This window comes from Anser cygnoides, chromosome 2, assembly GCF_040182565.1.
Source record: "Anser cygnoides isolate HZ-2024a breed goose chromosome 2, Taihu_goose_T2T_genome, whole genome shotgun sequence".
Lineage (NCBI taxonomy): Eukaryota > Metazoa > Chordata > Aves > Anseriformes > Anatidae > Anser > Anser cygnoides.
Genome location: NC_089874.1, coordinates 44,267,572 through 44,284,612, shown reverse-complemented (window position 1 = coordinate 44,284,612; position 17,041 = coordinate 44,267,572). Strand labels below are relative to the sequence as shown.

Genomic DNA, 17,041 nt, shown 5'->3' with positions numbered 1-17,041 from the left:
ATTTAGGGTTAATTTCCAGGTGAACATGTTAAAATACAGTTTGATCTTTGTATGTCAGCTGTCTTAAAAATAGCTATTTTTTTTAATTGTAGCTGAGCCTATGGCTGTGTTTGCTGGGGTATTTGGCAATGCTTTAATTTAAATGTGGAAGCCTGCCATGGGACTGGTCATTAGCAGAGCGTGGAAGGAAGTGACTTGCCTTCCAGCATCAAACGCTTGATATTTGGTAAGGAGGGCCAGCCATTAAGGCAGTGTCTCTTCTTGCAGGAATAAATTAGGGGGAGGTGGTATGAAATAGATGAAGTGGACCTTGAGCACCTTCCCTCCAGAGAAGGGGGGAGAGATGTAACTAGGAAACTTGGTCCTTCAGAGGAGGAAGCTGATCTGTTATCCTGAGTCTCTGTCCTTCAGTGGGAGCTTCCCTGTGGGTTCCCATATGGAATCTGTGCTGCTGCTGGGAGGCCGATAGCTGAGAAGGATGGCACTGCTGTGCTGCAAGGCATCCTTTTGGTGTTATCACACTGAGTAAGCTCAAACACCCCAGTGCATGGCTTTGAACTCAGGCTTGCCAGGTGGAGAATCTAAAAATGAAGCCTAGCAAACAAAACAGAAAAGCACAATTGACTCTTTCCAGCAGCCCAGATGAAAGGAAATATAGAACAGAATACAATTTCACAAATGGTCAGTTAAGTCCTTAATGTAAATCTAGCCTTTATATCAAGAGGCTGAATTTCTTTAGGTACTCGTTATTTTGCACATTGTTTTAGTGACTTTCTTAGTTTAATATACAAGAAGATAGTTACCAGGGAAGACAGACTTTCACGTTTTAAGTCCATGGTACTTTACATTGTAAGTCCATGCTACTGCTCTACCTTTAAAGTTTAGGCAAAAATCCCGTTACAACTGAAGTGGTTTAGTTTGTCTGCCATGAGCTAACCTCAGCAACATGAGGCTCTAGCCCTCCCTGTGTCAAAACTCTTTCAGATTCCTTAACCCCTTTAAGTGAGAATATCTTAGTTCGTTCACGCTTCTCACGATGAACTTTAAAATTGGCCCAATAACTGATTTGCGCTATGGCCACACCAATATTACTTCAAAGCAACTGCAAAGCCTATTTATCTTAACATTCTTACTGTAGCTATACTTTGTATAAGATCTCCAGTTAGTTTCTGTAGTAGAGGAACACTAGGAAGCTTATATCCAGTTCTTGATGGAGAAAGCTGGCTGTTATGGCCTAAGCAATTGGAAAAATCCTGTAAAACCAGCCCTCTATCTGTTTTCACTTCCTTGTGGTAACAAAAAATATTTATGGGTGGAACACCCTTAGCGTGTGGTAGAAGAGGGCTACCCTGAGTTATGCAGAAAGACTTCCCTAGGTTTTTTTAAGTTGCTTTTAAAGTTTAGAGAGGGTTTGCCAGAGTATCTCAAAGCTTTTCTTCCCAAGAAAAAAGCCCCTCCCCCCCATCCTTTAAGTAGGATAAACTTGCTCTTAAGTTCCTTAGTGTTTAAGGTTTAAGTCTTCCATATTGAGGTGGGTATTTAAGGTTCTTTATCCACTATCTGTGAAAGGACCTTTTAAACACTCATGCAAGCTTAGCGTTGATGGTTAGCAATTCAATTACCATAAACCTCCTTTACATGTTGCATGGTGTTGCCACAGTCGTGTTCTACACAGTGCAGTGTTGTACAGCTGTGTTCAAACAGATAACTTTCTGAACTGATCAGATGCAACATCATGGCTAAGCATCTGGATTAAGAGGCTCTTCTGTTTGAGACCTAGGTTGGCCTCTTTGATTAATTGTGTACTGTGCGGACCTAATTGTGAGTGTACCCAGATAACTAGGGTAGCAGGCTGCAGAAACTCATACAGTGAGGGTTCTCACTGAGTGTTGCACACTTCTGGCCATAACTTTTAAAAAGTGGCACTAGTGAAAACTTTAGCAGTGATTTCTAGAAAAATACTTCTAAATGTGTTATAGGAAAACTTAAGTTAAGCAAAGATGAAATTCCAGAAGGCTTTTCATTAACATTAGGCTCTGATTCCTGGTGGAACCAATTCTTAATGTACAATAGAAGATAAGAAATCTGGAGAACTGCTGAAAACAGAAAATGGCAAATCCTGCTTTGGGGCCCTCCACAGTCAGCCCAGATATCCAGAAACGCAATCGAGTTCTCATACTACTTCTCTGCTTCTGACTCCTGCAGTCAGCTCCTCGTGACTTTGTGCTGCAGAACCAGTTGTCACATCAGAACCGCTGTAGCAAGATCATTACTGGAAGTTTTTTGCGGGTTGTTAGATGTAGCTAAAGGGGAGCTCGCAGAGGTGTCCTAAAGGGCACCAGGGATTCAAAACAACTGTTTTTGCCTTTTTACTCAGGACAGGTTGGAGCATATAGAAACTAGCCAGGCACATCTGGGTTTCTAGTGTTTCCAGTTTAGCCCTGAAAAGGAATGTTTGAATTAGCAGTTTGTATGCAGGTCTGGCACCCTGGCTGCCAGTGACACTTGTCACTGATGTGTTTGTGCAGAGCCAGGACTAATATGATGTAAAATGCTGTATGAATTGATAGGTATAGCTACCTTGAGGGTTCAATGGAGTTGTCTTTTTCAGCTTGTACAAAATGTCCGGAGACCAGGAGACTTGTGCACTTAATAATCCTCATTAAATGCTTTGTAATCTGAAAGTACAGGTAGAACTGCATGCCATTGTCCTATTCCGCTGAATGTGTTCTGTGTTGCTTTTTGGGTAGGTTTATAGAGAAGAACAAGAAATTCTGAAATGGGTTGGTAACAGCATCCAGTGATGGATGTTTGCAGGGTTGAATTGCATTCTATCGTGAAAGCATGCTTGTCTGCCCCCCTGGAACCTTGATTTGCAAGGCTTCCATTTGTTGTGGCTCTTAAACACACTCCGTCATTACTTGAATTTTAATATGACAAATTGGAAGTACTAGTTTCAGTCTGAAGTTTGCAAGATACATTGCAAAGTCCTTTCTTTAATTTTATTTTAAGCAACAAAAGGCATTGGTGACATCTGTAACAGAATGGGAAATATCTTGGTCATGTTACCTTGGCCCCTGGGTACTCACGTGAGTGCAAGCTGCAATTAGGCAACTTACTGTATCTACCAACAGCAGAAGCCATGGTAGTTGTAACTGAATTTGTGATGGATAACTGAACTGGTGGATGGTCTCCTAAACACAGTCCTTGTCTCCAGTTTCTGAAGCATGTGAACTTGTTAACCGTTGCATTCACAAGCACTGGAATAATTATGCTATGAAGCATGGCGTACAGGGTGCTCTTTAAAAGGATTTGTAAAAAGATCATGTGCCTGATCAGAACAAGAAATGCTGCTTCTCAACATTGTTCCTAACAATCTGACCCCTCTGAGGACAAGTTCTGCATAAAAATGCCTGCTAAACAAAAGGAGAGATTTACTGTGACAGAGTTGTGATGCCTTACAGTAACTAGATGCCTTACAGTAACTAGAAAGTGCGAGGGATTTCCACGTAGTGAAGGCTCTCAAAAGTTATCCTTAAAGCTTCTAGTTCCTGCTTTAGGCAGGTAATTTGCCTGTTGCTCTTCTCCAACATACCACTACCTGCTGCCCTAGGCTGGTTAGCCTTCCTAGGCTGTTACAGCCTGTTTGGGTAGAGTGTTATGGGATCATGTGAATTTTCTAAAGCTTTGTTAGTGTTCCAGACAAAACTAGTGTTCTGGACAATGCTAAAGCTGTAGCATCTTTGCCATCCTTAGCTGCTTTGAACTGTTTAGGCTCAGACTAATAACAAATCCACATGCCATGAGTTGTTGGTAGACAATTTCATGCTATAGAGTGCAGTTCTTACAGAAAGCATTGTGAGGATGCTTTGCCAAACTGTAACCGGTTCCTATGGATGAAAAATCAGCATCTCCTGTTGTTCTGTTGTGATGGAGTTCTTGAATGGTAATTCAATTCTCTAATTTGGAGGGGAAAAAAAAGAAGCAGGGAACAACCCAGGTGATTCTAACCCAGAGCTGCATGAAGGCAGAACAGATGCGGCATGCTTCTCTTCCTGAGCCCTGTCCTGCAGAGGAGCTGTAGAGTAGCATTTCAGTCTTCCTCTGGCAGTTTGCAAGAGACTCCTCATTAAAGATCAGAACTGTTGTCCTCTTGTGTTGTCCTCTTGTTTTCTTAGGCTTGTCTTCATCTTCTTTTCTCTAGGGGCTAATGACCTGAAGTTAGTCTTCATTTTCCTTTCAGTTCTGTATTTCTACACGACCTGGAAACATACACTTAATTCAATAACTCAAACTTGTTCTAGAGTAATTACCTGGAATGAGGAAACACTTTTTATTTTTGTTTGACAGGTAATACTCCTGTTGTTGGTGTAAATTAGATGCCGTTAATTTGCCCGTTCAGACTCTGAAAATACCAGTAACTCTGCTTTACATAAAGGATAACAAAAAGCCCTGTCTAACTTTATAGGCAAAGCTGGAACCAGGTAGTTCACGGATTATTGTATCAGTTTAATTCCGAAAGTGCATGTGTACTGATCAAACTGAAGATCTTTTCTGTAAGACCCTAGATGTGAAGCCCTTAAATTACATTTGTTCTCTTTATCAACTATCAAGACTGCATTTCAGAAGGTATCTTGAGTAACACTACACACAAAGTACAACTTAAATTTTTCTGCCAGAGCATTCCCTTGCCACCTAGTCTGAAATAGCTTAGGGAAGTTCTGAAATGTACCAGTCTTTCAAACCAAAGTGAGGAAAAGGAATCATAAAATCTATCAGAATTCCGCATTCAAAAACAAATAGTCATGGATGTTTCCATGGCTTTCAGTATGCAATGTGGAAAATGAAGTTGAGTTTTCTCATCTGCCAACAAGTAAAATTCTTCCTTGTCAAGCCATCACAGTGGTGTGTATTGTTGGTAGGGCGCTGGATTTTTTGTGTATGTCAATTTTAACATCTTTGTCAGTAACATGGACAGTGGGATTGAGTGCTACCTCAGCAACTTTGACACCAACTATGCAGTGCTGTCAACGCACTGGAGGGAAGGGATGCCATCCAGAGGGACCTGGGCAGGCTTGAGAGGTGGGCCTGTGCGAGCCTCATGAGGTTCAACAAGGCCAAGTGCAAGGTCCTGCACCTGGGTCGGGGCAATCTCAAGCACAAATACAGGCTGGGTGGAGGATGGATTTGGAGGTGTTGGTTGATGAGAAGCCCAGCATGAGCTAGTAATGTGAACTTGCAGCCCACAAAGCCAGCCGTATCCTGGGCTGCACCCAAAGAAGCATGGCCAGCAGGGCAAGGGAGGGGATTCTCCCCCTCTGCTCTGTTCCTGTGGGACCCTACCTGGAGCACTGCATTCAGCTCCGGGACCCCCAGCACAAGGAGGACATTGGAGCCTAATAAATTTATTAAAAGAAAAAGATCACATCTGTTTTCAGGCTTTGAAGTGCAAAATGGGTGAAGGCCTGGTAAAACTTTAGAAGTGTCACTTTGTGCCTTCTCCTGAAGGTGTAGTTAAATGTCAGTTCTTACAGGTTTGGTTGTTCCCTAAATGTGTCTTTTTCTTTCCAGTTGAGTATTGAACAGGCCCAGGCGGTGGCAGAGCAAGTTGAGATGAAAGCTAAGGTGGTACAGTCTGAAGTTAAAGCAGTGACAACTAGACACAAGAAGGCCTTGGAAGAGCGGGAGTGCGAGCTGCTCTGGAAGGTATGTACTTAAACATTTGTGCTTCGTACACTTGAAATTGGAAATGTGTTCTTTAACAGTACAGGGCTAGATTCAAATATCTTTCCTTGGAACACTGAATTGAAATACCACTTCAATTGAAATACTGTTTTCTAGGAAGCAGGATGCTGGATTCTGGCACTGGTTGATTTTATTTTGGAGATATCTCTTAAACTTGTTTTTTGGTAGGAACTACTATATCCTGAGGCAAGCTCAGCGTCACAAGTAAGGTGGGCACCCCCCCCTGCTGGCTCAGCAGCAATACATCACATCTCCAGTGCTGAATAACAAATAGAATGTCCTTCACACTTCGTTTAATGAATGTCCCTTTAAAACATTTTAGAGGTTTCTGTATAACTAAGTACGTAGTATATGGGCGTTCTTATAGAAGGATCCACTTCTCAAACACAAAGGAAAGGAGTAAAGCTGTATATGCTGTGTCCTTAGAAACAGATTAGTATAAATTTGGCAAGACTGGCTTTCTCAACACACCCAAGAATTTGCTTTATTGTATAAAAAGTGTAGCTGCCCCTCTGATTAATGAAACTAGGTAATATGGCAGGGTTTTGTTTTTTTTACTAGCAGAATAAAAATATTTCCCAGCAACAGTATCTGCACTCAAGTACTTTGAGTAATCTCAGACTCCTGCATTCACTTCAGCTGTGATAAATGTGCAGGGTGGGACGGTGGGGGAACACAACAACGGGGGAAGTACCCAGAAAGGTAACTTAGTGGTCATGCTTTTTTAGTGTTCAGCAGTGGTCCTTTGGGTCCCAATGCAGAACTGAGCAGAAACCAAACCCGCTCTTTCTGCTGTTGGCTTAGTTCTTTTAGACCAGCCAGTCAAACGAACTTCTCTGTGACAGCAAGATTGCTGAAATTGGTACAGGGGAAGGAGCAAATATGTGTGGCAAAGAGGTGGGAAAGCTTACAAGTAAATTTCAAGTGCTAGTGTAAACCAGCAGGTGCACTGGATGAAGTATAGTAAAAAAAAAAAAAAAAAGTCCTGTGTGGCCACTGCCTGTATTAGCATGTGCAGGCCAGGATGGCCTGTACACATGGTTGAGGTACTGGATGTCAAGAGGCAGTGACATTCTGCTAAATTATTTCTGCCCTGCCTCTTCTCCTGCAACAGACTGGAACAGTAATTTTCTGGTTTAATCTGTTGCCTGCAAAATGACCACTCTAATGGTAAGGGTTATTTCTTGGCTGTACAGTGAGGCACAGTGAGATTAATCTCATAAAGGAGAGGTTTGTGTTTTTGTAGTTCTCTTGGTTTTAGACATTCTTATAGAAACAAACTTGATAGTTACTGTCTGAAGGCTGCTTTCTTGAGATACTTGGATTGAGGGAGATAAGTTCACTTTCCACTCTTGGCCTTTCCCAAGAAACTTGGCAGCCTTTTCTTTTGAGGTATTACTAGTACAGAAGTAAGAGATGCTCCTAGGCTGTTTGTATCCCAGCATACGTGCATTGGAAAAAAAAAAAAAAGCCTGCACTGAGAACAAGTTCTCTTTGAGTTGTAAAAACAGTGTTTTCTTTTTATGAAGGAAAAATGGGTCTTGATAGCATACTGGTGTGAGAAATGATTCTAGCAAAAAAGAAAAAGCAGAATGCATATTTAGGCTTGATGTGAAGAGTGGTAGTGAATAATTCTAGGTACCGAAGCTGAGGTCAAAGTACTTATGCTTCCTCCAATATCTCACTAAAGTCACCAGTTTCCAAAAGATTACCAGTCATATTTGATACTTTTTTGGAAGCAGTTATGTAAAAACATTTATCCCTTAATTTTAAATGAAATGGCGTGTTTGTACATCTGTTAACTGCTCATTTTGTGAAGTCTGAAGACTCATTATACACTGACTTGTCCCTCACCAAGATACACTGGTATTGTTCTGCAGCCACACACGTATCAGGCATAAAGAAATACATTTTTGCAACAATAAAGCAATTATTTCATTAATTTTACAAGGCAGGTGTATTTGCCAGATGTCAAAAGTGATTTTGACAAGTAAAGACAAACATGAGCATGTTTTTTAAAAACAACTAACTATTGTTGGTTGAGCTTCCAGCCCAAGTGGGGGCTGGCAGCAACTGTCTGTCCTTTGAAGTGATGTTATGGCATCCTGTTGTAAAGTAGTAGCTCAGCGTGACTGCCAGTATTTGGAAGAAAATATTAAAATAATTGGATCCTAAAAATTCCTGGAGATAGGTGTCTGATATTATCCAGTCCCATGGAAACAGTTTGGGCAGGCAAGGGAATGAGGAGAGCCCATATCCATTAGCTGATGCCGACTCAGCATCAGCCTTGTGTGATAACAGCCCACACTCTGAAATTCTTCTCCATTCTCCTCTTGGAGATGCCTTGGACTCTGCTCTTTATGGAGAGCTGCAGTAACTTCAGTATTCAGAATCTAAATAAGATGTGCCTTCTGATGATCTGTCAAGTACCTTGCAGGTAGGGGGTAGAATAGCTTTTAAGGAAGCAAGTCGTCATTAGCTACTAAAGAAGCAAATCTTTCAAATAGAACAAATAGAATACTGATGCAGCAGTTCCATAGAGCAAGAATGTATGATTTTAACTGGAGGACTGGAGAAAACAATCATCTGAATTTGGATAAATAGTTGCTTTTCCTCACTTCTGTTCTTTTGCGCCATAGTTTCTAAAGGCTTGTTCTACAGTTCATCTTATCACATCCTGTGTCAGCATCCTGCAATAACTACATAACTGTTTACGTAGAAGTAACATTAGGAAGTGTTTGGGTGTCATGGGTTGTCTTTCCCTGATAAGTGTGCTTTTCTTCCCCCTTCCTCCCCTAAGGTGGAAAAGATTCGTCAAGTCAAGGCTAAGTCACTCTACCTGCAAGTTGAAAAGTTACGTCAGAACCTAAATAAGCTGGACAACACCATTAGTGCTGTTCAGCAGGTCCTGGAGGAAGGTCGTACCATGGATATTCTTCTGGCCCGGGACCGTATGCTGGCTCAGGTGCAGGAGCTGAAGAATGTGAGGGGCCTTCTCCAGCCACAGGAGGATGACAGGATCATGTTCACGCCCCCTGACCAGGCCTTGTATATGGCCATTAAATCAATGGGCTTTGTTAGCAGTGGGGCTTTTGCTCCTCTGACCAAAGCCACTGGGGAAGGCCTCAAGCGCGCACTGCAGGGCAAAGTAGCCTCTTTCACAGTGATAGGCTATGACCACGATGGTGAGCCTCGCCTTTCAGGAGGTGACATGATCTCTGCAGTGGTGATGGGTCCAGATGGAAACCTTTTTGGGGCAGATGTCAGTGATCAACAGAATGGGACCTACCTGGTCAGCTACCGTCCACAGCTAGAGGGAGAGCATCTGGTATCCGTGATGATGTGCAACCAACACATTGAGAACAGTCCCTTCAAAGTCATGGTGAAATCTGGGCGCAGCTACATAGGTATCGGGCTACCTGGGCTCTCGTTTGGCAGTGAGGGAGATAGCGATGGCAAACTCTGTCGCCCCTGGGGGGTTAGTGTAGACAAAGAAGGCTACATCATTGTGGCTGACCGCAGCAATAACCGCATCCAGGTGTTCAAACCGTGCGGGACTTTTCACCACAAGTTTGGCACGCTGGGCTCCCGGCCTGGCCAGTTCGATCGGCCTGCTGGTGTGGCCTGTGACATCTCGCGTAGGATCGTCGTGGCTGACAAGGACAATCATCGCATCCAGATCTTCACATTCGAAGGGCAGTTCATTCTGAAGTTTGGGGAGAAAGGAACAAAGAACGGACAATTCAATTACCCATGGGATGTGGCTGTCAATGCAGAGGGCAAGATCCTGGTCTCTGACACAAGGAACCATCGCGTTCAGCTGTTTGGGCCTGATGGTGCATTTCTTAACAAGTATGGCTTTGAAGGGGCACTCTGGAAGCACTTTGATTCCCCCAGAGGTGTGACTTTCAATCACGAGGGCCACTTGGTCGTGACAGACTTCAACAACCATCGCCTCCTGGTCATCCACGCAGATTGCCAGTCAGCACGCTTTCTGGGCTCAGAGGGCAGCGGGAACGGCCAGTTCCTGCGCCCGCAGGGAGTGGCGGTGGATCAAGAGGGGCGCATCATTGTGGCCGATTCCAGGAACCACCGGGTGCAGATATTTGAGTCAAATGGTAGCTTTTTATGCAAGTTTGGCACTCAGGGAAGCGGCTTCGGTCAGATGGACCGTCCTTCAGGTATAGCCGTCACCCCTGATGGCATGATTGTTGTGGTCGACTTTGGAAACAATCGAATTCTCATCTTCTAATCTGTGTTTGAATTAGGAAGAAACTGTCTCAGGGAAATTCTTCTAAGAGAAAATGAAAAAATACAACGTTAATTCAAACCTACCTCATCTTTAATTTTTTTACAGATGAATGTACTTATCTTTTCTGCAGGGAGTGAGCCTGTAAAGTTAAATTCTATCTACCTCATTGTCCTCCCTTCCATCCCCAGTTTCTCTCCTCCTCCCCGTCCCAACACACTCACAGTTCAGAAAATTTTTACCTCTCCCCCCATGGGGTTTCATGCACAAACATGTTGCTGTGCACATTAGGTGGTTTGTGTGGTATATTCTGTAGGCTAAGCCAAAAAGGCGCTATAAGTTTTTTTAATGGAGAAAATGGTAGTAGGTATTTGTAGAGAATTTGTGTTCTTGACCATACTGCAGTTCTGTGGGTGGGGACACGGGAGGGGGATTTTTTTTTTGAATTGCTGCTGCAGCAGAGAACTTTTTCCTGTTCTCCTTTTTATACCTCAGTGTGTTTGATTTACTGGTGAGCACAGTGTCTTGTTCCCAGGAGACTTTGAACTTTTTGTGAAAGTGAGTGGGATTCACTTGCCAGGAAGAGCAAGTTTGCATCTTTTTGGCATTTCTGTGTACTTTTCTGAAACACAGTAATCCAACAGCACAAAGAGAAGCTGATGAAAATGCACAAAAATTCTTTTGAGTTGAAACCAAATTGTTCATTTTAGTGGCTTAGTTCAGTTGTCAAAAAGTTTAGACAAAGCAAGGCTTCCTTTAGTGTAACTTGTCCTTGAGTATTTCTTTTTATTCTTTTCATCTGAAAGTTAAGTTAGTTTTAAAGTTTTTTCTTTTTTTCTTTTATCAGTATGTATGCCTGATCTGGATAAGAAGTTATGAGGAGCATTGAAACAGGGAAAAATCAAGCCCTTGATTTAATTTTTTGTGAAATGACTAGCTTTTTTTTTTTTTTGGCCCTCCCCATAGAGAGACTTTAAGGGGGAAAAAGTTCAATGGATTTGTTAGAAGTGGTACCTATTTCCAAAAGTAAGAAATAAGCACAGCTTTGGAGATTCAGGGTGAGTTTTGGAAAAATCAAGTCTCTTGTATTTAGAGGATTGCAATAACTATCAGTGATGAAACTTTTTTTCATCCTCTGGCTTTCCCAGGGAGCTGGACTGGAAAAGTCCAGAAGCTCTACTTCAGTATTTCAGGTGGGGTGAGCCTGTAGCTCCATGTAGCTCTTGCTACAGATCCAAATGAAAAGTTACCCGTTCCAGCCTAAGGCAAACTGTATCAAGATGAAACTTTTTTTTTTTCCAGGGCAGTACCAAAGAATTCTGTGTAAAAAAAAAAAAAATAAACTAATGATCCTTAAAAGCTTGGAGGCAGGGGGAAATTAGCCCTTTCAGGGATATAAAAAAATGCTTTTTTGAGAAGCAGAAACTTTCTGGGACAATAGATATCTTTCTAATAAATGAGGGACTTTGAGGCCCTGGAAGCTTTAGTTTTATTCAAATTTTTCAGTTCACATATAGCTGTTAGTGCAGGTATGGTCTCTGGAGTTGTTGCTTTATCCTCTGGATAAGGCACTTAGTGGCAATGGTTAAAGTTAGGGAGCACAGGGCTTTTCTGTCACTCAGTGACAGAAGGATTCATGTATCAGTAGTCTTTGCCTTGGAAATGCTATGGGATTTATATTACTGTTTGCAAGAGAAGATCTCTGAAGCATAAGCATGGTCAATGTCTGAAGGGCCTTTACCATCCTCTGAGGAAAGGGTTCATCCCTTTGCCAACTATCATGCACAAAAGTAACCTGAGATTGAAAGGCTCTCTATAAATTTGTGAGAAATCACAAGGTGCACTTTCCTTCTTGCTGCTTTTCCCCTCCAAGGAGTGTTAACTTTCTGGGTTTTGTAGAAATCCTGATGTGTTGCATATAGACTTCCTCCACTTAGAGGAGGCTTAAACTAAAAGACCAGAAAGAAACAGACAAATTCAATGAGATGGCAAAACCTTTTAAAAGAAGGGTGAGGAAAAACACCTAAATTAAATAACTGTGCTGCCTTTCAGCCAAAGCCTCAAGGAAGCAAACTCTTCAAGGCAGTATGTTTCAGCTGGGCTTAATCTTAGGATAGCATGTTTTAAAAACAGTCTTCAAAAGGATAATCTTTTATACAGATGTCTGTCATTAAGCTTGTGTGGCCACTCATCATATGGGTATGAGAGAAACCTAGTTTACCTTCAACTTCAAGTTCTACTTGTGTACGTGACTCCTGTCTTGGGGGTGGCCAACATTTACGGCAGATGTCAGTGTTTGCTTCATATTATTCAGTCCAAGAGTTATTTGCAATTTTGGGCTGTGAAAAGTAATATCTGCAGGATCTAGATACCAAAGAAAATTGGTTTTAAAAGCTTTAATGTTTAGTTTGCTGTGTCCTTGCATTTAACCTATCATGTCTTAATAAAAATGCCAGGTGTATTGATATCTTGACCTGAGTGGCTGTTGACGTTAGTGTGCTAGAAATGCTCTTTTGCTTTAGTGCTTACTGGGTTTCTTCTATGGGGCTGGGAGAAGGGAGTTGTTATCCAGGCCTTAAAAAAAAAAAAAAAAAGGCTAAGCGTATGTTCAGCATTGTTGAACAGAAATATTCTTGCCTTTTTCCAGCCTGCACTGTGTAGAAGGTGACACACAGAAGTTGCCCTCTGCTATTTGGTGTGGAGCCATTGCACAAACCACCAGTCCAGCTCTGTCAGGGAGAATAGCTAACTTTTAAGTTGTTGTCTACATAATTCGGTGGACTTGCTCACAAACCAAACCATTAGGCCTCAAGCGTTTGACTTCACGTGTTGGGGAGCTTTTTTTGTTTTAAAAACACTACTATTTAGCTACCCAAACTAATTCCTTATCTTTGTCATAGATAGTGCTAAGCACACTTGGTCTCACTGAAAAGCAGTAGTGTAGCTTATAAAATGGAGTGTTTTATATGCAATGAGAATGAGTAGCGATAATATACAAGTTCAATGCCAACATCAGACACTTTTTTAAAGTTCCTTATAGGGTAATATGTAGCTAATTAACAAGATTCAAACCTTGTCCTGTTTTTCCCATACATGTTCTCATGCTATGAATGTTCTAAGGTTAATGGCCCGGTATCATAATATACATGGTGAAAGTGTACAGAGGGAAAAAAAGCAAGGCTTTGAAGCTTGATTGCAAACCAAACAAGCCTAAGTGGTCAGAGTAATCTTCTGAACCAGTGGAGATGATGGCCTGGAGAAAGGGTAAGGTGAGCTTGTGCCTCTTTCTCTTAGCTCTAGCATTGGCAAATGAGATGTGGGTAACAGACCTGTCTGCTAGAACTCCCAAAGGAATTTCACTACACCAGGTTAAAACAGTGGCTCTCAAGCAAACTTTTTGCTTGACAATGTTATCAGCGGTCAGTTTGGCTGTTCCAGGTTCAGCCTATGAAACAATCTTGTCCCTTCTCAGTTAAGCAGGAACTTCAGTCCCAAACCGCAGCAGACACAGTACTTGATAATGCAGGTCCTTCAGATAATTCACTCCTTTTATTTAGTACCTTTAAGTAACTTGAAGCCCATAAACCCAAACTACAAAGAAATTTAGTGAATGAGGACAACACTTGAAAACTAATGCATATTGGGGCCAGACATAACCAAGCTGGGAGAAAGAAGAACAAGGTGACTTGGATGTGGCCTTCCTTTGTAATTGCAGGAAAATGGGCTCGGTCTGTTTTGTTACAGTTAAACCAAAATTAATTTTGGAAGAGAGCAGGTTTATAGGCTTATCTGGCCATGTCTTTGATCATAAGACTTCTGTTCAGTTCTGGTTTAAAAGAAATTGTGCCAAAGTGTTTTGTTTGTTTTTTTAAAGGAGTGTAAGCCAAATGGTGCCAAAAGGTAAGAGGGTATTTAAAAATAGAGATATTTAGACACAGTTTGGAGCTGTATAAAAAATGAACACTGGTACTTGCGTTAGACAAATATTGTACCTTTGGTCTTTGTCCTTGGGAGTTTGAAACCCAGTTTGTGGTACAAAATGCACAACTAAAGATGCCACTATCTTTTTCTTGAAGTTCTACCTCACTTTGCAGAAGTTAATCATCTACCTCAATTTAGCATCAGACAGGTTTGAAAAAATACTTGAGAATCTGCCTGGGGGAAGGATTCATCCTGCTTTTCGGACAAGCATTTAACTGAAACAGATATTAAATGTGTACAATATGGTGGCTTGCTTTTGTTTTTTTTTTCTGCCTGCCCATGGAAATACTAAGCTGCCCTTGCTAGAGAATCTGTAAATAAAACCAAATGTTCATATACTCTGGCAAACAGGACTGAGATACCTGAAACACTTGAGTTTGATCCGTTTTCACTACGAAGTATGGAAATGTAACCTCCTTTCAGTATTATGACACTACTAGCTGACATACTTCACATTTATTTGCAGTGTTCTTATGTCGATAAGACCTAAAGGTCTTCTCTCTACAAGAGAAACTTTTATGCATGCCTACAAGTATGTCCTGTTCCTGTGTGGAAAGACTAATGTTATGATTGCTGTAAACACAATGCTGTACCAAATGCTTGAAGGGAATAAGATACTGATTTTTTGACTTGGTGATTGTATTAGTAGCTTTCTTGACACAATGGGATTTTTTCCACCATGACAAGGCAACCAAGTTCCTATTCCTGGAGGGCGGTTTAAGTTCAGATATTCTCAGGAGAGGCAGTTTAAAACCAGTGTGTTGGGTTTTTACGCAACTTTAATGGCAACACGCAACGTGCCCCTTGTTTTACCTGTGGAGTAAAGTTGCAGAAGCACATTTTCAGATCACTGTATTGAAAGATCTTTTTTCCTCCCCACGTTCAGGGGTGACAGAAGCGGGTACAGAGACTCCCTAATAATGATAGGCTGTGTTGGGTTTGGTAAATGTTATGGTGGAAAATGTACATTGATGTCTCTAAGTGATCTTACGGGTTAACAAGCCAGAGTGGCATCTTTTTTCCATCATTGTTTAACCAATAATGGTTCTAAAAATGCTTTGTGTACCTGCATGGTCTTAGACCTTCTATTAAATGATTGTATCAACTTACAAACTCAGGTAGATAATTTTTTAAGCTCTTTTCATGGAGCCTTACTGACTGAATGTTAAGTGTCTGTGTAGTGATGTAGTTAAGTAACTTCCTTTTGAGCTACCAGACTAGTTTAAAAAAAAAAAGTCCTTTTATAGGTTTGTAGAGTACTTTTCAGACGACGTAGTAGTTTTTTCCTTCAGAGGGAGATATGTCTGTTTCTGGGTTTTGTTTTTAGTTTCTTTTCTAAAATGACTGAAGCTTTTAACTAGGTTGTAAGGTGTGGTTAGTCACCTAAGTTGGTGGGGGTATCTTACTGTACGTGACTCTTGTTCGTGCTGTGCATTACCTGTCAAGTGCTGCTGGGTTGGCGCGCCATCCGTCGGCGCAGCAAGGGTGTCAAACACATGCCTGCAGTGTGAGGCGCTCTGGCCTTGGTCAAGTAGAAATTGGAAGCCTGTGACAAGATGGAGGTCGCGCACTTGAAACCGGTGCGACAAACTTGGATTTTCTCCCCTCATTTAATTGACTGTATATGTATGGCCCCATCCAATAAAACTTCATTACTAGTGTATAACTGGTGTTGCCTCAATGCAGGCTCACATCGGGATCCAGAATGATTTTGTCAGCCCTTGGATGTTGGGCATCTTGAGACAATTGGTTTTGTAGTTTCCTGTTCTGCTGCAGTTGTTTCTCTTTAGTGATTAATCATGCTGCTCTCCTAATAATAATAAAAATGTCTCAGCAGGACAGACAGTGCTTTGCTTTTAATGAGCTGCTCAGAGCTTCTATATCTAATTGATAATGAAACAGGCTGTGACAAGAACTGCCATGCTCCAGGAAGGGCATCACATTTCTACTTGGACAAAAAGCAACATTCCTGGATGTGGGATGTTGAGTACTGCAGAGAGGAAAGCACGACAGGTTATGTGCAAACTTTTATGTAGAGTAAGTGAGCAAAATTTAGAACTCTTTTTGTGTTAATGGAGGCTTCTGAATGTATCTCTGTGGTCCATAGGGAAGGCTGAAGGATGTAGCAAGGAGATGATGTATCAGCTACTGGCAGCCTTAAAACAAAGTCAGTGTCTCTCTGGACTTTAAAATGTTCCTATGCAGTTTATTTTATTTTTGTTTAATCAAATAAATGTGATGAGTTTTTTCATGGCAAACTTGTCTATGTTTTATTCTGTATTAATCAACCACTCTTCTCTTCTTCCAGGATGTAAAAAGTACTATTACCAACTGGAGACAGCCAGGTTCAAATTCTTAAACTAAAGGTGCCTGAGTGGAAAGGGAAGGAGAAATTAAGTGCTAAGGAGAAAGTGTGGGCTTTTTGTTTCTGTTCCTGAAACGTTCTGATGCGTTGCCAAGTTCTTATTTGCCTGGTTTATTAAAAATCAGTTTGTCATGACGGGAGGAAAGGTTCAAGAATTAAGGCCGTGGACTGAATGGCCAGTGGGGAAAGAAGTGGAAGTAGATCCTAGTCTCTAAAAGCACTGACTTGAAAACGCTTTTGAGCTGAAATGCTTTCTGCTCTGAGCTGTATACAATTGTAGGGCTGCTCAGCAGTGCCCTGTGCTCCTCGCCCTCTGCCCACACCATCCCTCTGCAGCTGGCACCATGGTAGGGGTACAGAGATCACAACAAGTTGGCAGAGGAGGAAAAGGCTGTTAGGTGAGTTTCAAGATTACCACTGTGCCAGGCTCTGTGCTTGATCCAGCTGTGGAGAAAAACATTGGGAAAGGAAAGAGGCAGCCTGTGAGGACTTTGGGCCCCCTTGAACGCAGCTGCTACTTGACAAAATCTCCACCTAAGCTCCAGGGGTCTGATACAGCACCAGGTGGGACCCATTCCTCCTGGGCTGGTGCTAGGGGTCTCTACAGGCCCTGCTTGGGCTCCTACACCAGGTACAGGCACCCTTCAGGAAACAGTAACTTGCACTGACTTCACAAACTCAAACACAATTGGGACTGTATG

At 41.9% G+C, this 17,041-nt stretch overlaps 1 protein-coding gene across 2 annotated transcripts in view; it reads left to right on the top strand.

Moving 5' to 3' along the window:
* Positions 1 to 16,233, top strand: part of TRIM71 (tripartite motif containing 71) — a 62,599-nt gene extending 46,366 nt beyond the window's left edge. For both annotated transcript variants that reach the window (XM_066991955.1, XM_066991954.1), the window contains exons 4-5: positions 5,572 to 5,706; positions 8,546 to 16,233. In XM_066991955.1, the coding sequence (XP_066848056.1) occupies positions 5,572 to 5,706; positions 8,546 to 9,997 (1,587 nt within the window). In that variant the 3' untranslated portion in view covers positions 9,998 to 16,233. The remainder of the gene's footprint in view (positions 1 to 5,571; positions 5,707 to 8,545) is intronic.
* The last annotated feature ends 808 nt before the right edge of the window (positions 16,234 to 17,041 follow it).